The 21,183-nt window shown below is 48.8% G+C and overlaps 1 protein-coding gene across 1 annotated transcript; it reads right to left on the bottom strand.

Moving 5' to 3' along the window:
* Positions 1–605: 605 nt before the first annotated feature.
* On the bottom strand, positions 606–19,921 carry Wnt2b (Wnt family member 2B). Its single transcript, XM_021634215.2, has 5 exons — positions 19,319–19,921; positions 13,177–13,397; positions 11,770–12,047; positions 9,887–10,151; positions 606–6,109 (listed from the first exon to the last, which is right to left on the bottom strand). Exons 1-5 carry the CDS (start codon positions 19,498–19,500, stop codon positions 5,880–5,882), a joined length of 1,176 nt encoding a protein of 391 aa, XP_021489890.1. The 5' UTR covers positions 19,501–19,921; the 3' UTR covers positions 606–5,879.
* Positions 19,922–21,183: the final 1,262 nt, after the last annotated feature.

The raw sequence follows: 21,183 nt of genomic DNA, 5'->3' as shown, positions 1-21,183 counted from the left end.
TAGGGTATTTGAGGGCTTACGCTCTTTCTAACCAAGTGTACTGCAGTGCAGGCCAGGGAACAGTTGTCTGGGCTGCCTTTTCTTGTGTCTTCGATTAAACTGCAGCCCCAGTTTTGAATAAGGGCAGAAGCAACTGAGAGAAGCAAGTTTTTAATGATACGAAATCTGCTATCTGCCTCAACTTTTTTTCCTCTGCATCATAGATCTCCCTTGCCTGTAGCCAATAAGCCACATGTGTCTGCTGGCACATGGCAGAGAGTAACTAAAATGCAGAACAACACAAAATGACAGTCATACGCTTACTTACAACATGAGAGGCTTTGTGACCCTTCTGCAGTTCTTGAACGAAGATGTTGTATTGTCAAGGTTGGACACAGCTGGTAGGTGAATTGCCTGGCTCAGCTAGTGGTCCAGAGGTTTATGCTAGGTCCTGAGTGGGCTTGGGTGGGATGGTGTCTTAGCTTTCCCACCAAGGACTTGGTAGTGATTTTTTAAAAGAATGAAGTCTCAAAGGAAATTCAGTACAAGCCCACTGTGTAGTCATTTCTCCTCAGGACTACTTCCCCTCTGCCTATGCACTAAGCACCACTAGAAAAGAACTTAGAGACAGTAAAACAAAAATTTTAATTTTAATCTGAAGGATGGAGTGGGGCTACAAAGAACGAGAAGCAAAAGCTGTTGAAGAGCACAGTTCTATGTAGAGTAGGCACTGAATGGTGACAGCAACAAAGTAAGTGCAAACAAGACATGTTGACGAAGTTAGGAGGATGTAGGCCCAGCCTTTGCAAGTTCTGCTTTGATCCTCCACTGGCAGCCTAGAACCCTTAAAGGCTTCGGCCTGTTAGCAGCAACTTCTGTTTTGAAGTGCTGGTACTCAGCACCCCTCTTCTTAGTCCTAGCATCCTCAGACTTTGAGATGCTTACGTAGTATTTGAAGCTAAAGAAAGCGAGGTTTGCGTTATGGCTGAATGGCTCCATAAAATAGAGTAATCCCCACTCACACACCCTGGGGTGATTGTGAGATCTATATATACATGCCCAAGCATTTTGTGTTCAAAAGGCATTTGTGAGCATTTTTATTATTCTTGTGGAAGCCCCACCTTGGAATTTGTCAAAGGATGAAACTGGCTTGGCTCTTCTGTTTGGCCATGGCTGCTTACAGGGGCTGGTAGTGTTGACAAAATGTCATCAGATTTTGCCATCTTTGGTTAAAGAACTCCTACGTACAGCTGCTCTGTCCACAGATTCATGGGCAAAATGGAAGTGAACAAAGAAAATAGTTCAGAGTTTAGGGACAGAGCAAAGATTGCTTATCTTGCATTTTCAAATCCTGGATGACTACAGCGTTCTATGTAAATAGCTACAGCAATGCTCAGAGATAGTCCAGGCTATGGTGAGGAAAGTAGTTTACATACTCTCCTATCCCTTTTTACTTAGAGGCTAGGTTCAGGTCTATTTCCTGAAACCTGTCAATCATCCAAAGATGAAAACCGCTCCTGTGAAAGCTTAGTTCAGTCAGCAACTGTTATGTATTTACCCTTGTAAAGCCACTGCTTGTGCTTTTCCAGCACCTCCTTTCCAGAGATCATTCCTGGAATCAAAAGTATCCTATTTTCTAGTCTGGCAAGAGTTTAAAACAACAGGTCACAAGCAGCAAGCTCAATGATTGTGTGTATCTCAAAGCAGTCACAAGGAGCCTGGCCAATCATTCAGAACACATAGGATGCACTCCTCCTTGTCCTCAGTGCAAACCAGGTTTGAGAAGTTGTATAGCCTCAGCCACTCTGCTTGGGTGGTAATTCTCCACCCTTGATCTCTTTTCTCCATGCCCTTTCTTTGTCCTTCCTCCGCCACCTCCCAGGAGAGTACCAATTCCCAAAACAAACATTGCATTGCATGTTGATAATGTAGTTTTGAAACATTCCTTGCTTGTAGCTGACCCTGTTGTTGGTATGATTTCTGGGGGATCTAGTTGCGTGTTTTTAGTTGTTGGAGAGGTGAGACTACTATAATTCCCCCGCAGCCTGAGAAAAGCTGAGTCCATTTTGAGTGCACCTTCTGCACGTGTGTATATGTGTATCCTCACGCTTGTGCTCAGGCTGACAGGAAGGGCAAAGAGTAAAAAGGAAGCATGTCTTTCTTATTTTCCAACATTGCCTCAAAGATGCCCAACCCCCGCAGTACAGGCAGTTCCCAAGTGAAGGTGGGGGCAGAGGCCTCCAGCAAGGCCATCAATAACCAGGTGTGTAATGTGAAGCTCTCTGTATTTCATTTCTGCACCCAGGGCCAGCTCTGCAGGGTTGCTTATGGAGCACTCTGTGTCTGGCACCTCTCTCCACCAGACCCAGGCGCCCAGGGCCCACCGACCTGCCCAGGAATGCACTGCATTGTTCTTTGCTGCGGTAATTTGGCTGCAGGAGCTAGGCTGAATGCCTCCCAGGGATGGGAAACATACTCTCCCTGGCGGCCTCCCCTATCCCCAGCTAGCTTGGGCTTCTGCCCTATGACCACTGAGAGCATTTAAATAGAGATTTTTAGAAAGGCGGGGGCAGGGGGATCCTGATTATCTGTCTTCTATTAAGCCATGCAGAAACTTATGTCCTAAGTGGGTCTAAGAATTTGGCAAGGGGCTTGGTAGTTGGTGTTCTTGATAAGGGATGTGAGAGAAAGGAGAAGAATAGCCTCCTGCAACAGAGAGGAAGAAAAATGAGGCTGAGAATGCTCATAAGTTAGATCTACAAAGCTTTTTGCAAACATACCCATAGGACAGTGTTTTCGTCTTTTAATCTGAAGTTCATGGTTTACATTTACTCTATCTAATGAAGAATGTGAATCAATGCCATCATTCAGAACTGAAAACTAAAGTTTGGTTCTTTTCTGCAGTGCTAAGTTATGGGACTATGGCCTGCATTCTTACTTTCTATTGTTTGTTTGTTTGATATAGGGTCTAACTCTGTTCTTAGGCTAACATGGAGCTCACTGATCATAAACCCAGCACTTTTCCTGCATCAGCCTCCCAGAGTGTTGGGATTACAAGTGTGAGCCATCACCCTGGCTCCTCTACTGAAAAGAAACTGGCTGCAGGACATGCAGCTGAGGTATTTAGATCTCTCTAAAAAGATCCTATTATCCATAAATGATAGAAACAGTGTCTTTTATGTTCACCTTGTATCCAAATAGCACTTATTGAAATACACTGTCCTAAATATTTATCAAAAGATGAAATGAGGACCAACAAGAGGGAAAGGAAAAGAGGAAGGAGGCTAAGCCACTTCAGACGGATGACAGCCTCTACCATATAGAGACTAGATGGAAGAAGGGGCCTTCAGAACAGATGAGGGGGTAGCAGCAGAGCTATGTGGAGCCCCGGCACCAAATAAAGTTCTTGTTTTGTTGCTTGTTCCAAATAAATCAGTTTCTGTTTGTATAGTGCAGAATGAACGCCAGTTGTCTAAAGCCAGTTGGAATGTGGAGACAAGCTAAATTCTACGGCAAAATGCGTTGCTTGGCCGTCATTCCTTCCTAGGGCCACACAGCTTCTGTGGCAGGGCTCAGATAGACATCTTTTCTCTCACATAAACACCTCACTTCAGAAACTTCTCACTCCCTGGACAGCTATTTCTCTCGTTACCATTTATATGAGGTTGTACATCTTTATCAGCTAGAATTTGGAGCCCAGGGAGAAGCATGGAGTAATATGAGACGTCAGGGAGCTCTACCACTTCTAAGAACCCAAACTCAAAGTAGAGAATACAGCACAGGTCGACTTAACTCAGGTTGCCTTCCCATAGAAGTCCTGTGCCATCATAGATGTAGCAACTTGGTGTTCTCACCCTGCTCCAAAGCTTCTCTCCTTTTCCTCTTCCCCTCCCATTCCCCGGCCCTAATCCCACCACTGGCTCATCAGTTATCCAGTTGACTCTAGTCTGAAAGGAAGACATTCTCTAGGCCTGACTCATTCAGTCCTATTTCTCCAGTCATCCCCTCACCACAGACCACAAGGGCCCTGACTAGCTCATGTTTTGTGTTAATGGATGTGAAACCAGAGTAAATCCCCTCACCAAAAGAAAAACCACCCTAAACTCTCCCACACAGGTCTCAGCAGGTTACACAAATATTAGTCCTATCATCCAAATAAATCTGCCTCGGTGGCCAGAGCAGCCCCCCTCCCCAGCCTCCTGCTGCCTGGGCAGAATGAAGTTGCTCCACAAACATCTGAGAGCCCAATTGGATGAAGAAGAACCTGAGAAAAGAAAGAGGATCTAAATCAAGAATTCCTTGTGAAAGCTTCTTAACCTACAGTCAGTTGTCAAGACCAGACAGTCCTAAATTAGAAGTTCCTAGAGAAGTTAGGATTTACTTGACAAGTCAGAAGCTTTGGTGACATGTATCAGTTGGCTGGAGTTTAGGACACAGTTAAATCTCTCAATATCTGAGTGAGGCATGCACTCTTATTTTGCAGATAAAAACGTGTACCAGGAGAATTTAAAGGTCCCGCTAAAAATAAAAAAATACAGTGAGTGAGAAAATAGCTGGAATTAAACCTAGGTCTGTTGTAACTGCAGATTCCTATACTAGTTATCAGTAGGCAAGAAGATGGCCACTGTCTAGGTCACATAAAACTAAGCCATCAAGGTTTCAAACCCCATGTCCTACCTTCTAGCTCACTATGCCTACTGTATACTCCATTCCTGCATATCCTTGTTAGACAGTGGTTAGTAGCATAGAGGGAACCTCCCTGTTTAAGTTAGTCATGGAATGGACAGTAGTTATCAGTAGGACTTGGAGAATCACACACACACACATACACACACACACACACACACACACAAAGATATGCTAAATAAATGGGGAAGGCTACTGCCTTCTAAGATGTTTACCACTTTGCTCCAGCACTGGCTCTCTTTCTCTGTGTAGCTACTTGCTTTTGCTCCTACCTCAAAGCTGAAGATCTGAAGATCCTCTCCTAAAGAACTGCCAAAAATGAGAGATTTCTACCTTCCTAGTATACACTGATCCTCATATAGCCCTTGAGATCAGGTGTGCTTACCCTCTCCCATGAGTTACCCACTTTTACTTAGTCTTTTCCAAGCCTACTAAATCTCCAGAAAGATTGATGGGGGAAGGTCCCAAGGTGTAGCCAGGCTTGCCGTGTTATTCTCTCACAGTACTGTTTGGATGGTCTATTAAGACTTGAACCACTTCAAGCTACCTCCTGAACAGCAGCCAGCAAGCAGGCTGCTGCTGTCTGATGTAGGTGGAAAGGGAGACAGGAAGAATGTGTATTTGTACAGCTATGTGATTTTCCTCCTCACAAAACCACTAGTTTATAAGCTTCATAAAATGATGTGGAGCCTTGTTCACCATGGCTAACTCATCTAACTATCTCAGGGTCTCAGCAGAACACTATAGCCTAGAATCTGCACAAACCGTCTCCAGTGAAGGGACAGGCAGTTTTCTCTCTATCCTATCTATCTTCGGCTAGAGTAGGATCAAAAAAAGGAAGCTACCTCCAAGTTCCCTTTCTGTCGCATACCCAAAGAGTATCAGAAAGTCAGTGCAAGCGAAGGGGAAAATGAGTCTTGACTTTAGTGCAACTCAAATCACTCTGAAGACAGCCTCCTACCTCTTCTACTCTCCCTTCAAACCTCAGATGATCATCAGGGAGCCACTCAGTCTGTTATATCCATCCCCTATCAACTCCTTCCTAGGGCTAAGGAACCAGCAGGGACATTGGGCTCCCTCTGGACCACTCTCCAAGTCTGTAACAGAAGCTGTAGCAGCCCAGGATTGAGGGTGGAGGAAGGTGTGCATGCAAGGATCTCGTGCTTTTGAATCAGAGGCTGGAAAGTGGAGGGCAGCATGAGGTGTCTGTGTGTTCAGGTCTGGTCCAGCCACTCTGCCTTCTTAGGGGCCTTGCAAGTGTGGACATCCACAGTGTTTTTGCACTCCTTGCACCGCACGGCACAGCACCAGTGGAATTTGCACTCACACTGGGTGACACGGGTGACTCGAGTTGTGTCGTACCCTCGGCCACAACACATGATTTCACAACCATCTGTTCCTTTTGAAGTCTTGCTGCAGACTCGGCCTGCCGTACCTAGGGAACCTGTGTCGGGGAAGAAGAGGTGAGAACCAAGTTAATTTTGTTTTAGCCAGTCTGGGTATCCTTACACTCTTGTTTTGTTTCATTTTTCGAGACCAGGTTTCTCTGTGTAGCCCTGGCTGTCATGGAACTCACTTTGTAGACCAGGCCGGCCTTGAACTTACGGAGATCTGCCTGCCTCTGCCTCCTGAGGGCCAGGATTAAAGGCCTGTGCCACCACTGCCTGGCTACTCTTACACTCTTAAGAAGCCAGAAACAATCTCTTTTTTTTTTTTTTTTTTTTTTTTTTTCTGAAAATATAACCAATAACCAAAATGATCATTCATTACCCTGTGGCCCAGGTTCATTTGTTTCCCATCAAAGCTCCCCAGAGGCTGCCTATTTCTTCTGCAGTTCCTTTCCTGCCAAGGCACACTGCCATGTCCTCTTCAGAACCTAACTTGAAAATGAAGTCTAGTTCATGGGAGTTATAATGTCATATTATCTGGATTTAAATTCTAGTTTTGTCACTTAATAGCTGTAGCTAGTTAGGAAGTTAAAGAATATGTCTGGGCCCCATTTTCCATCTATGAAAGTATATATAAAATAACACCTAGCCAGGTGCCTGTAACCCCATCATGCAAAATACTGAGGTAGGGGAGTCACTTTAGTTCTAGGCTAGCCTGGGCTCTGCAGTGAGTTTCAGGACAATTTGGAATGCATAGCAAGATCGTGTCTCAGGAAAACAAAACAACTCAACATCTAATGTAATAGATTGTTATGGTGTATTTATCATTGCTGTCCAACAGAAGTGGGCTAATTGGCGTGACTGGCTGAAGGCTTATCTCTAAGGTGTTACTGTGTGAAACCCCTTTCAGAGGGATTCTTGAAGAGTAGGATAGCACAGGGATGCTCAGGACCTCATTGGAATAGATGTCAGCACAAAAGATCCTATCAACCTTTTTCCTAGTAACATAGACCCATAGCCTGAGACTCACAGAAAGAAAATGGATCAACTGATTTCAACAGCAGTAATATCCACATTCCATTAGGTTACGGGGAGAATATGCAGAAATCCTTGTGTTTCAACTTTCTGGTTTAAAATCTGGGATTTAGGCCTAGAAGTGTAGGTCAGTGGTAAAGAACTTGCTTCGCATGAAGACCCTAGATTAGATCCCCAGCAGTGCAATAATGAGGACAACAACAAGAATATAGATAGCATGACTCTCTTATACTATAACATACAGCCCCATGAGTAGAATGTCTAAGTAAACAAACATACAGTGGAGGTACATGCTCGATTTTCTCTGTTAAAATTTCCTATGTATGTATGTATATGTGTGTGAATATATGTGTATGGACACACACAGGCCACCACATGCATGCAGAAGTCAGAGAAGAACTTGTGGCAGTTGGTTCTCTCCTTCTACCTTATGGCACTGGGAGGGAGGGGTAGTGTCAAACTCAGGCCAACAGGATTGGCAGAAGCAGCTTCACCTGCTGAGCCATCTTTCTAGCTCTCAGTTTTTTAAAGTTTTATTTATGTATTTGTGTGTTCATATATGTGTGTCTGTGTGTATGCACACTTGCATGTGGGTGCCCTCATAAGGCAGAAGAGGGCGTCAATCCCTTGGGGCTGGAGTTACAGGCAGTTCTGAGAAGCCTGCGTGGTTGCTGAGAACTGCGCTCAAGTCCTCTGGAAGAGTGACAGGCACTTTTAACCACTGGGTTGCCTCACCACTCCCTCCATTTTCTGTTTTACAGCAAGAATATAGAATCCAAAATATTAGTGAACAGCTGTGAAGTCTACTATTTGTTGTTCCAACTCCAGGGCCCGGGTCTCAAATCCCAGAGTCCTCTTCTACAGTCTGGAGCTGTGCTTTCCAGGGCAGTAGCTACTAGCTGCACATGTTCTCTTAAATTCAGTGACTTAAAAGTGGCTAAACTAGAAAGGGTTGGTTCTGAATCGACCAACTCTACAGTAGTCCATCACACTTGCTCATGGTTATACTGTCTGTAGTTTCTTACACAGCATCAATTGTAGCTCCAAAAGTATTAAATGGAAAATCTAAAAATAAATGATTAAAACTTATGTTTTATCACAGTGTTATTAAAACTGTCCTATTTGTGATGCAGTGGTAGAGCCCTTGCCCGGCATGTTGCAAGGCCCTAGATTAGATCAGCAGCAGCACAAAGAGAGAGAGAGAGAGAGAGAGAGAGAGAGAGAGAGAGAGAGAGAAGGAATCACTTATTTATTTTATTATTTGTCCTGTCATTCATCATATGCCATGCCTAATTTACGAATTTAATTTTACCACAGTCGTGTACGTCCAGGAAGAAGCATAGTATATATAAGGTTCCAGTACAATCTGCACTTTGAGGCATCCCCTGATCTTGGAGCACATCCCCCATAGATAAGAGAGGCTTATGTGAGTCACCTGCTAGATTATACCTGCTGCCATACTCCTAGCGTGGCTTTTACTGGTTGGATTTTTGGGGTTTATGGGACCTAAATTGATGCCTCTGAGAAAAATGAATAAGCATATGATGCATCCTGACTCCTAATTCCAAAAGCACGTTTTAGATGTGTAGAAGAGTCTATACTTCAGATGTGTGGAATTATTCCCAGGCATCCAGAGATGAACCCTCTGAATGAGACCACATGGAAAAACTACCTTGTGACAGTAAATCACTAGGGGATCCAGAGGGCACCCCCCAAACCTTTCTGACTTCTAGTACTCTACAAAGTACATATGCCTTCCACTACCCAGGTGGAACACCACCTTCTTCCTGTGGGCTGAAGGGCTCTGAGCCATTTGACTCTAAGAATGATAGTGAGCAAAAACAAATGGTACTGAAGCCAGCCAAAGCATAGGGCTCTACTCTACTCAATCTTGACTCGTGATCTGTAGAAAAGAACCTGGAAGCCCCATGACAGGAACTGGAAGAGAAGTGGCTGCATTGAGCTGCACATTGTCCCTGCTTTTAGTTATCTGGACCAGAAACTATCAGCTAAGTTGGGAGCTTCCATTCTCTCATAGAAACACCTTATCACTTTGCGGTGTTCCCCCCGACACACCCATATTTAGAACAGACTGAAGAGCAGCTGCTTTCTGCTTGTCAAGCATTAGCTACTTCACCAGCAGTCCCAGAGATCACCTCCTGTCTCCCTCACTCCTTTTGTAATCTGCAGTGATAGCACATCAAGAAGCAACTTGAAAGCTGGGTGTGCTGGCGCACGCCTGTAATCCCAGCAGAGGCAGAGGCAGGCGGACCTCTGTGAGTTTAAGGCCAGCCTGGTCTACAAAGCGAGTCCAGGACAGTCAAGGCTACACAGAGAAACCTGGTCTCAAAAACCAAAAAACCAATCAACCAACCAAAAAACAAAACAAAAAGTGATGAAACAAAAGAAACAGCTTAGATTCCACATGTTCAAAAAAAAAAAATCTTCTTTGACTTCTCTAGTCACCTTTCTTTGTAGTTACAATTGATTACTCTCTCTCTTTCATATGTGTGTGTGTAGCTCACATCTCGCCCAGAACTGAAAGCAGGTGGCTAATTTAAATGTTCTCTGAGAAGTCCCTACTGTATCCCAGACACCAGGGTTACAGTAATGACCTTCTTGTGCAACCTCAGGCCTGGCAGCCTGAGGCACAACTCTCAAGACCAGGTTTTCATGTGAGGAGGCGACTGACTCCTTTCCTTTCCTTAACTCCTGCAAACTAGACAGACCTTGATTAAGCAGAGGTACCTGCACTGATATCTAGGTTCCATGTCTCTCTCTGCCTGCGTCTTTCTCACCTGCAGCCTTGTCCAAGACACAGTAGTCAGGGGAGTTGTCAAAGTAGACAAGATCAGTCCGGGTGGCGTGGCGATAGCCTTGGCGGGCTGCTGTGAAATTGGCGCCATCCTGAGTGGCAGTCACCTGCACGGCCCCATCATACCGCCTCCTCAGGTAGTCCCCAGTGCGGCGGAAGTCCGAGAGTGCCCTCCAGCAGGTGCGCAGAGTACAGGAGCCGCTCACCCCGTGACACTTACACTCCAGCTTCAGGAACCGCCGCACAGCCTGGGGGGCGGGAGGAGGCAGGTCAGGACAGGATTCTGTCATCTCAGGGGTCAAGAGCAGGAGCGCTCTGAGTTCTGGCTGAGCCCTGGGTGGGTCTCTGCCACATCAGATCCCACCTACTCTTCCTGACCACTTCAGAGAATCTCTTCTAGGAACTCCTCCTGGACCAACAGTGCTTTGCCTTTCATGACTGCCTGCTGGATTGTCAAGCCACAGGAGTCTGCTCTTGGTTATAGCCCGAACATCCTTTTAAGGAGCCAGGTGCCATGCCTTCTGCTTTCATGCCATCTCTCAGCACAGGATACAGCAGATTCTCAAATGGTAGTGAGTAGCCTAAAGCTGTACGTAAATCTCTTGGTCTTTATGAAGGAAGTTTTTCTTCTTAAAACAACAACAACAACAACAACAACAACAACAAAACTACTTTTGGGGCCAGTCCAACTGATATCAAGGAAAAGCACTTGCTTTGCAGTCCTGGAAACCTGAATTTGATCCCCAGAACCCACATGTAAGTGGAAGGTGAGAACTAGTTCCACAGAGTTGTCCCCTGACATTCACACATACACCATGCCATGGGGCCATCCATGTATATCATCCATGTATATCATCCATGTATATCATCCATGTATATCATGCATGCATGCTTGCACAACAATAACAAAGTAATGAAAATTTAAAAAAGTAAAGCTACTTTGGGGTTTGGGAAATGACTCCATATGGAAGAGTTCTTACAGTCCCTATGAGGACCTGAGTTTAAATCTTCACAGCTTTCATGTAAGAAGCCAGGCGTGGGAGTACATGGCCAGTAATCCCAGTGGTGGGGGCTGGGGTACAGAAACAGGAGGATTGGAGACAGGAAGCTGTCTGGAGCTTGAGCTCCAGGTTCAGTGACAGACCCTGTCTCGAGGGAATAAGGTGGAGAGAGGCAGAGCAGGACAGCTGACATCCTCCTCCAGCCTGTGTGACAGGGCACAGCCATGTACATCCACACATGTGCACATGCAATCATATACGATCACACTTGTAAGAATTTAAAATTTAAATTTTAGTCAGGCATGGTGGCACACACACATATAATCCCAGCACTCAGGAGGCTGTGACAGGAGTACTGCCTCAGATTTGAGAACAGCCTAGGCTATAGGCAGAATAAGACCCTGTCTCAAACAAAACAAAAAAGACGGGCCATGGTGTATGCCCTTAATGCCAGCACCAATCAGGCAGAGGCAGGTGGATCTCTGTGAGTTCAAGGCCAGCCAAGGCTACACAGACCCTGTCTCAAAAAGAAACGACACTCCTGACCCCACCCCACCCCCCACAGACAAACCAAAAGAAAACAAACAGGAAGGAAATGACGAAAGGAAAGGAGATGAGATAGGAAAAAAAGTGAGGGGGAAGACAAAAGAAACGAAAGAGAAAAACGAAAGTTATTTTTCTGTCTTATGAAAACTTGGTTGAGCCTATACATTCCCAGGCTCCCTTGCATTCTGTGGCCAATGTTAGGGATGCTGGAACTGATCCAGGGGCCATCAGCTCTTCCACCTTTGAATTCAGCCTGTGGTCACCCTAACTGGTTTACACTGGAAAACATGAACATGCAGAGCCAGACATGAGTACTGACCGTGCGACCACAGCGGTTGTTATGCAAGTTCATGAGGGCCCGTGCATCCTTAAGCCTCTTCTCTTTGGCATCCACAAAAGCCTTGGCAAAGCGGACACCATAGTGGATGTTGTCACTGCAGCCACCCCAGTCAAAGTCCCCTCGTTGGTCATGGTGCCGACCACGGGTATATGGGTCACAGCTACACACGCTCAGTTCACCCTGGCTGCAGGCCCGAGTAATAGCATGCACCACTCCTGCTGATGAGATGGCATAGACAAACGCTGCCTCCCGGCTACCTACACAGAGAGAGGCAGAGATTTATTACAGGAATGGCCTGCCTATGACTTCCCCCCACACACACCCACACACACATCTGCGTGTTTTTCATAGTGCCTGACTCAATGGTCCAGGCCTGGAACTTGTTATGGAACTCAGCCTTGAACTTGAGATTTTTCGTTTCTCAGCCTCCCTAGTGCTAGGATTGCAGGGACAGGCCACATACCCAACTATGTCCATCCCTTTCCTTTCTTCAGTTCACACAACTTGAGAAGTCTCCTCAGCTTTTCTAGAGTCCACTCCCCACATCAGTGTCCTTGTCTTCTGAGAACATTCCTCCCATCCAGCTGTCACTATTCCACTCCTTTTCCCTCACTATTCCACTGACTTTGGGCTGACCTCTATTCTATTTCCTCTTGTTTTCCCTAGGTCTCTCTCTCTCATGCACATGCGCATACACGCACCACACACAGAGTAGGGGGAGAGGGAGAGAGCACTGGTCCTGATGCAGCTACAGCTGCCTTGGTCAACATTCCAGGGGTTTCAGGCCTCCTCTGCTGGACAGTTCCCCTGCACTGTGGACCCCTGCCCAGGGGTCAGCATGTCCAGAGAAACATACTAACAATCTCTTCTGGTCCTCTCCTTGCCCTTGGAGACCGATGTTGCTCACCTCCAGTTCTCCTTCATCAGCATGGTCCCATCTCACTCTCTTTCTTTTCCTTTTTTGTCTAGCTCTGCTGAACCCTTTTGCTGAACTGGGGACAAGCCACTGGCTCTCAGAATATTTACATATCACCTTCTGTTTATCTCTTGTGTCCCTTGTTATAAGTTGGAATTGTTAGGGTGACTGGGTGACAGTGGTGATTGTGCTGGTAAGAGGCAGAGGACCTGGTCCTAGTCCTTAGCCATAGTTCATGGATGCCCACTTACCTTGACCCACAATCTTAATTAAAACTTAGGCTGAGAGGGCCCTGGCTCACAAATTTAGGCTAGTGATCAGCTGTTCCTACCTCCTAGATTTGCCCAAAATTGTCTCTCAGATTATGAAGTAGTGTGTAGGAAAATGAAAGGGATCGTGCCTAACCTTCTAACTCACAACCCCAAGCATAGGAAAAGAAGGGACTTTGGAAGCTTGGAAGAGAACCATACTTCTAAGCATGACACGGCCAAAGACAGTGTGGTCCCGGTCCAGTGTGGTACAATTCCAGCGGTGATGACGGAACTGGTGCTGACACTCTCGGATCCATTCTCTGGCACCTTCACCCACTGAGCGCATGATGTCTGGGTAACGCTGGCACAACTGCCGCTGGCGGCTCACCAAACCAGGGATGTTGTCACAGATCACTCGGGCTCCCAGTGCCCCTATGTACCTGTAGAGTGGAAATGGTCTTGGCATAGCACCCTGAAAGGAGGTAGGATCAGCAGAGGGATAAAAAGGGGGTGATTTGGTATCTAGACCTTAAAGAGATTTCTTCCCCTCTCAAGACATTCAGTGAGGCTGATGGGTAGAACCATTACCCACAATCTCTGGAAAAAAAAAAAAAGCTACAAAGTTGCAGAAAGAGTAATTGAGTGGTCTCCTACCATTACCAGTTCCCTAGCCAAAGGCCAAAGTGACACACACTTCTAGAACACAGGCCAGGCATGTGTCATATACACAGAAGCTGTGGGCATGTAATACAAACCCACTGGCTGTTTATTTAATAAACATTAAGAGCCTCACGGAAAAATAAACTAACAAAATGAGAATCTGAGACAACACTCTCACATGCACATGTAAGAGGCGCGACGGAGAGGCTGGCCCACGAAGATAGCGTGGCCGCAGCAGGGGGAAGACAGGAGGGGCTGGAGAAGACACCGTGGGCAGTTCCGAATACTGTTTACACTTCTGCTAAAGTCCCCGCTTCTAATCCTGAGGCTATAGAACAAGACCTTATCTTTTACCCTCCTCCTCATTCCCTTTACTTGCGGGCCCTAGAGCTTTTCTTGACCGATTTCCCCAACCTATAAGCCTCGTGTCCAGGAAGGCTCTACATGGACAAGAGCTGTTTGCAGCGGGAAGCCTCAATCGGACAGAGTAGTAAGAGTCTAACGGGCAGGCTAGCACACACCTCTTACTCTGGCCTTCAGGAGACGGGGGGCAGGCAGCTCTCTTTGAGTTCCAGGGCAGCCTAGTCTATATAGAAGGTTCTAGGCCAGCCAGAGCCACATAGTGAGAGCTGTCTCTTTTAATTGATTCATTAATTAATTACACTGTGGTAGAGTCTCTAGTCTGAACAATTTACGAGGTCAAGCAAGATGGCCACTGAAGGACAGGTGGGCTGCCAGTATCATTCAAAACTGTTCAAGGCAGTTGACCCTTCCTTGCAAACACTCTTACCCCTGGACACTACCATGGCCTCAGGAAATTCTGGAGAGCAAACAGGAGCATATCAGCCTTTCACCCCCAAAAGTCCCCCACAGACATAAGACTCATTTCCTCCCGAGTCAGCTTCTCTCCTTTTCTGTTCTCCCTATACCCTACACACACACACACACACACAGTGCTTCCCTTGGCATTTTTAGCATGTTCTATTCCCTTGTGTTGGCGCTGAAATGGAGCTCCACTCTCTCTCCTGTTGGGAACAGGTGGGAGCCGAAGTGATCAGTTGCTACTGCAAATGGAAAAGCTTTGGTCTGAACTATGAATGAGCCAGTGGTTTGGGAATGGCCCCAGAGTGGGTCTAGAAGTGAGTGAGGAGAAGGGAAGGCAGCCAACAAGGGAGGAGCAAGCCAACCAGGCCTGCCCCCTGCCCCCACTATCCATTCCCACAGCCAGCCCTCACCCCCAGACTGGATCATCACTAGTGACAGTAACTCAGGCAAACACGAGGAGGCTCTTGCCTCTTTGGGAACTCAGCAGGGCTGATGAGCCCCATCTGTCCTGAAGGAAGGGTGAGAGGGCTGTTCCTCCCAGAACAAATCCCATGGAATCAGCATCCCCAGCACTGTCCATCAGGGCAGCAGCTTCCAGGAACAAACAAAATAAACACCCCAGGCTGGGCCAGGCCGGAAAGGCCTGCCTGACGCACAGCTTTGAGTTACACCCACTGCCCTGGTGCTTTGTTTGGAGTCTTGAAACCATTGGCGTTGGAGCTCGTCCCTGTCTCACCACCGTGTTGCTTCCCCAACTCAGCCCCAGATTACTGATCGAGGCGATGGGTGTTTGTTTTTTTATCTGGGGCTTGGGGGAAGGAGGTTGGATGGGAATGGCAGACCAATAATCCAGCCCTCATAGACAGTCTGGAGTGGGCTAGGCCAAACTCTGGTAAAAAAGGCCTTCCTGTGGTCTGACTTTAATCTATTCTGCTGTAGCCCACACTGATCTTATTATTACATTCTCAATGAGCATGGGAACATCTGTTCAGTATATAAGTTGGGAAGATAATTAGGTTTTCCTACTACCATGCTTACTTCCTAAGTAACTGCTTCAAGACCGTGCATGGGGCTTGCGTGTTCTCGGAACCTTGGAGCCAAGCGTGGGAACCACCAAGAATACGAGTCTGAAGCTGAACCCATTGCCCTCAGCACAACACTTGCTTGCACTGCGCCTGCCACATGCCTGTCCCTGAGCTTAGTTGTTAGGGCACAAAGACGTCATGACATTTCTCCTTCAGCTCATTGTCTGGGAGAGGATGCCTCAGTCCTGACTTCCTGTTTTCCCCTTCAGAAATTAATTCATTTCCTCCCCAGCCTCCTGTACCAGAGAGATCTCTTTACTGGCTTTTGACCAGTTCACGTTCTTTCCTCTGTCAAAGTCCCCTGCTTCTCAGGATTTGTAAGAGTCCAGACTTTGACTCTCCATGGCTGCTGAATATGTATGTCAGTATCTCCAGTGCTAAGAAGAGCTTCTGGCACATAGTTGGTGTTCAGTGGCTACTGATAAGTACCTGCTGGCACTGATTATCCCCAGCTTCCCTCTCTTCCCAGGCAGCCACCAGCTCTATTTCAGTTAGTCTGATTCCTTGTCAACACTGCCTGTCCTTTTGCAGACACTTTATGTTTCTGTCCTTTTAGTAGAGGCAGCAGTCCCCAACTCCATTTGTGTCTACCCATTAGTGTAAGCCAACACAAACAGGACTTACAATGCAGAGAAGACTGTTAGCCCCCAGGTCTGTTCTTAAACCACAGTCTTCGCATGGTACACAGGCCACAGGACATTCCATACAAAAATTCTAATACATAGCTGGCAACAGCAGTTAATGCCAGCATTCAGAAGACTGAAGCAAGCAGAGCTCTATGAGTTTGAAGCCAGTGTGGTCTGTATGGAGTTCCAGGGCAGCCAGGGACCAACAGCAAACTAGCAAGATGATGCCACAGGGTGCAGGGCAGGGAAATCGTAGTCTACATTAGTGGGTTCAGGAATATTGATGGAAACCTCACTCTGTGAAGGGACACTTGGGGGAAAACCAGGAGGAAGGCAGCCATCTGACTTCAAACTCAAGGGTGTATGTGTGTGTGTGTGTGTGTTTGTTTGTTTTTGAGGCAGAGTCTGACTATACATCCAAGGCTGACCTCACAGTTACGATTCCCCTGCTTCAGCCTCCTGAGGTATTACAGGAATGAGCCATAATACCCAGCCAAGGTTCATTTTTATTCTAGGGGAAGAGATGCACACAATGTTTGATTAGAAACAAAACCATATGACTCTGAGACTAGTATAAAGCTGAACAGTCTTTTTTTCTCATTTTTGAGTAGTGTCTCACTTCGTACCCTTGGCTGGCCTAAAACTTGCTATGTACAGATCAAGCTGGTCTAGAATGCACCAAGATCTACTTGCCTCTCCCTCTCAAGTGCTGGGATTTAAGGCGTGTGGCAGCAGCCCAGCAAATTTTGTTTTTCTTTCCTCTGTCTCTCAGTGTCTTCATTGGCGAGGCAGGGATTATAACAGTACCAACGTCACTACCTCACCTACCTCAGTGGAAATTAAAGGGGATGTTAATAAGTTGCTTGGCCATGGTGCTGGAACTTAATAAGGGCCGAATAAAGGGTGTGTGTTACGTAACAGTTGTACTGATGTGTCCCTACTCTGCTTTCTCTTTATGAGCCCAAGAACACACCCAGTCCTAATGGGTCTCCATATGGCCACATTTCTTGTCATAGACTAAGAAGAAATCATTTGTCTCTTCTTCTAGTTAGAAGAGGCAGAAGGAGCTGTTGGAGGGGAAGGGAAGAGTCTGGGGCTGTGAGGTCAGACTGTAGGTTGGTCATAGGGACGGCCTGCTCAGGAGTAGAACATAGTCACAATGAGTCAGTAGGCACTCATCTCTTCCAGTACTAGTCTCATTGGGCTTGAGATAATCCTCTTGGCGGTCAGACCTGCCTTCAGGATTCAGGTTTCCTCCTTCTGCAAGTGGTGACCCACTGTGACAGACATCTATTGTGACAAGTTGAGGGCAAGGAGATGGAAGTGAGCTCTGCACCTATACTCACCCTGATCCTAATGCTGCCTTCCTCTATTTCACAGGGACATAGGAACCACTCAGTCCCTCTGTCACCTCCATCCCTACCTAGCTCTTTCATCTCATAGCTTCTGTAAGATCTTTCATATGAACCACTTGGGGATGGAGAGAGGGAGAAAGGAAATGAGAGAGGGAGTGGTGGTCAAGGGTAAAAATGTAGGCTAGAAGAGCTGCAGGTGAGTGTTTAGTAACTGCTATCAGGATGTAGAAATGTCCACAGTGACACTTCCTCATCTAAGCATCCTTAGGTCACCAAGACTGTCTCAAACTGGTAAAAGGCTATCAAGAGTTTTAAAAAGCCAGTTGCTGTGTAGGCCAGATAAAGCTGGGTACCAGGTTCTGCGCACTTCTATACTTTCTTCACAGGGACCCTGAAGATATATGTCCCCAGCCAAACTGAGTTTGGCTGAGGGTTAAGGGGGGGGGTTGATTTCGCTATGGTCATTGAAAGGCTTTCCCCCCATCTTCCTTCTTTTCTTTTCTAAAGGAATGTCTCAAGCCAGATGTAAGATACAGGCCTCTCCGCTTCCTCATCTGAACCCCCCTCCTTGTCTTCCCCAACACTGCAGAGATAAAAAAGATCCAAAAGAAAGATTTTTTTCCTTAACAGGAAAACAGGGGTGGGGGTGGGGAGAGCAGCATCTTGAAATGATAGGAATCTGCAGCCCAAGCTGGCTCGCCCCTCAGCCAGCCACCCCTCACCCTTCCAGATTCCTAGTCAAGGGGAGAAAAGCTACAGGGTGCAGGAGGAGAGGAGACCTCACTTTGTGGGAGGTAGGAGCAGAGGTGGGGGTGCAGAGAGGGTGCTTGTTTCAGGGGAGGAGCAGAGGGGGGGCAGAAGGGGACGCTGCCTGTTAGAGAGGGGCGCGAGCCCAGCCCAAGAGGTCAATTTGACTGGAGGGGTGAGGAGGAAGGTTGAGGAAACAATCTTTTTGCAGTCCAATTCTACCCCCCTCACTTTAACCTTTCTGGAAAGAGGATGAGTATCCTAGGGGCTGGAGGAGTCCTGTGGCTGGGTAGAGAATTCTACAAAGAACACAGCAGGCACCCAGTGGCTCCTTGGACGTGTTTGCCTCAGCTGCTGTTTGGAGGTATCTGAAGACCAAGGCCCGCAAGAGATCTGAAGAGAGGGTCTTAAAACTCTTGAGACTCTAGAAGCCTCTGGGCCTTGGCGGGAAAAGGTGGGGGGTTATGTCATCTGGGACAGGAAAGCAAAAAGGGACATCGGTGTTCCAAATTATACCCTCAAAGCCAAGGCTGGTGACAAATGCCTGGGTTATGCAACCCCAAGTGTTTAATTTGTTTCAATTGTGGGAATTAAGGGGAAGGGAGTAGTTTGTGCTTCAATTTCACTTCTAAGCCTTGCTGTGGGTGCTACTGCCTCATTTTGTGGGCTACGCTAGTAGAGGGATGTGAGTCCCAGCCAAATGGTTCCTATTCCGTGTACCCAGGGGGCCTTAGGTTGTTGAAGGCCTTTTGAGGGCCGTGACTATGCCACTGCAGGATGTGGAGAGGCTACTGGTTCCTCGAACCTATCCTGAGAGAGACTCAGTAGCTTCTGCCCTACGGGCACAGTGTAGCAAGCTAGAGGACTTCCACCACCAGCTACCTCGCTCCAAATGCCCAGCGCTCCCCTCTCTGGCGCCTCATTCTCTCCTCACCAGCCGCTGGAGACCTCTGGGACTGTTCACCTCCAGTTCCGCCCAGATAACTACCTGGTGCCTGAGCAGCCGGTGGCCGAAGCAACGTCCTCGGTTCAGTGTGCCTACCCACCCTGAGAACCCACTCACCACCAGGATGTGTCCACGCGGGCCGGCAGAGTCAGCAGCAGCAGCAGCAGAAGGCAGGCAAGACCCAGGCGGGCGGAAGCTGGGGGCACGTCGGGGGCCGGGGGTCTGGGCGCGGGCACCGGGACGCGGGCACGCCGAGGGGCGAGCTGCGCGGCTTCGTCCGCACGCCGCGGGCTCAGCATAGCTCCGCACAGATTCCCGCCGCGCAGCCCGCAGGGCCGTGGACGGGCGCTGGCTGGGCTTCCTCAGGCGTCTCCTAACCGGCCCCACAGTGTGGCCATGGGGACCACGGGCGGCCGGGGACCTCGGGGCACGTGGAGTCCGGGAGCCGGGCGCAGGCTTCCCGAGAGCGCGCGAGCCGCAGGGCCCGGAGAGCGAGCGGCGCCGAGCCGGGTGGAGGCGCTCCGGTGCGGTGTCAGCGGCTCCGGGGCGCGGAGTGCGGCCGGGGGCAGAGCGCGCCGACAGCCCCTGCGGCCGAAGCTCTCATTGGACGGGGCGGGGCGGGGCCGGCGACACGCGCGGCCCTCGGCGCGGCTCCGCCCGCGCCAGCCCGGGTGCTCCGCGGCGCCCTAGGTGTGGCGGCCGCTCCTCCCCTCGGGTCTCCGGAGCGCCGCTCCGCCGGACCCCCACCTGCTCCGCCACCCGCGACGGGGCGCTTCCCCGTCTGCAGCCCCCTGTCCCTACCGACCCCACGCCACGCCACCGGGTCCTAGCGCCCTTCACTCGGCAACGCGGGGACCGCCGGCTTGGGTGGCAAGGCGCACCCGGTGAGAGAGGGCGTTGCGGACACTTCCCTTTCCTCGAACGGACGGTGGCACCGGAGCTAAACGCCGAAGATGCGCTTCGCTCCCGTCCTCCCACCCTTGGGCTTCTGAGCCACTGGTAGACAGACACCCGGCCAGCAGTTGTCGAAAAGTGGGACTCCCTTGGCCACGCCGTCTGCAGGGGCGCGGTGGGCAGTCAGCCTCGGGCGGGGGACCCTCTCATTAAGGGCTCATCGCTCCAGCTTCTCCCATCCGCTGCACTGACACCGTCCTTTTGGCTTGCCCGTCCTTGAGACCCGGCTCCTATCCACCTTGGTGCTTTGCCCAGCTCAGGGAAGCTCGGTCGCCCAAGAGACACACCTGCCGGCGGGCGGGACGCCGCCGCCCGCGCCGTGGCCGGGGCTCGGCAGAGCTCGGTCTCTCCCCGCTATCTCCGTCCCCCACCCCCTCGGGCGGAGCTGCGACTAGGAAAGAATCAGAAACAGCTGGGCGGCTTTCCCGCACCAGAGGCCGTAGTGGGGGTCCTGCGGAAAGAGTGGAAGCCCTGGTGCCTTTTCTCTCCCTCCCTTTCCACCCTTCCTCCTCTCCACTGGCCCTCCCTCGGTCCCGCAGAGCCCGGGGGGGGGGGGGCGGGTGTGGGAAGTTGGGAAAAGATGGAGAGGTGTTGTGGGCTGAAAGAACCCCTTGCTCCCTTTCTATCTATGCTCCCCCCCCCCCCACGCCTCCACCTCGCAAAGGGCTGGCACTTCCCTGTGTAGGAAGTAGAAACCTTGTAGGGGCAGACAGACAGATCTTTACCCAGCCTCAGTTTCTCCTGCCTGGCCTCCCGTTCCCAGGTGTCTTTCATGCCTCTTCTCGTGATTTTATCTAAACCATAAAGTCCTGATGTAAACATCATGCTGGTGACTGCCCACCCAACCCCAAACTCACTGTCAGTCCTTGTCTGGTGGGGGTGTTAGAGATGCCAGAGTGTGAAGGACAGGGCACAGCTGGCTGCAGACATCTGAGAGAGAGAGAGAGAGAGAGAGAGAGAGAGAGAGAGAGAGAGAGAGAGAGAGAAGTTCAGAAGGGCCTTTATCCTCTCTCCCCACAACTCAGTCC

Source organism: Meriones unguiculatus, chromosome 10 (genome assembly GCF_030254825.1).
Source record: "Meriones unguiculatus strain TT.TT164.6M chromosome 10, Bangor_MerUng_6.1, whole genome shotgun sequence".
In the NCBI taxonomy this organism is placed as follows: Eukaryota; Metazoa; Chordata; class Mammalia; order Rodentia; family Muridae; genus Meriones; species Meriones unguiculatus.
This window is presented reverse-complemented; position numbering and strand designations above follow the sequence as displayed.

What these genes read in the sequence shown, in the direction of transcription:
- Wnt2b (XM_021634215.2), bottom strand. Translation starts at nt 19,500, where the DNA reads ATGCTGAGCCCGCGGCGTGCGGACGAAGCCGCGCAGCTCGCCCCTCGG. An exon ending in CGCGTGGACACATCCTGGTG is followed by an intron (nt 13,398 to 19,318) that starts GTGAGTGGGTTC and finishes TCCACTCTACAG; the next exon opens with GTACATAGGGGCACTGGGAG. An exon ending in TGGCCGTGTCATGCTTAGAA is followed by an intron (nt 12,048 to 13,176) that starts GTATGGTTCTCT and finishes CTCTCTGTGTAG; the next exon opens with GTAGCCGGGAGGCAGCGTTT.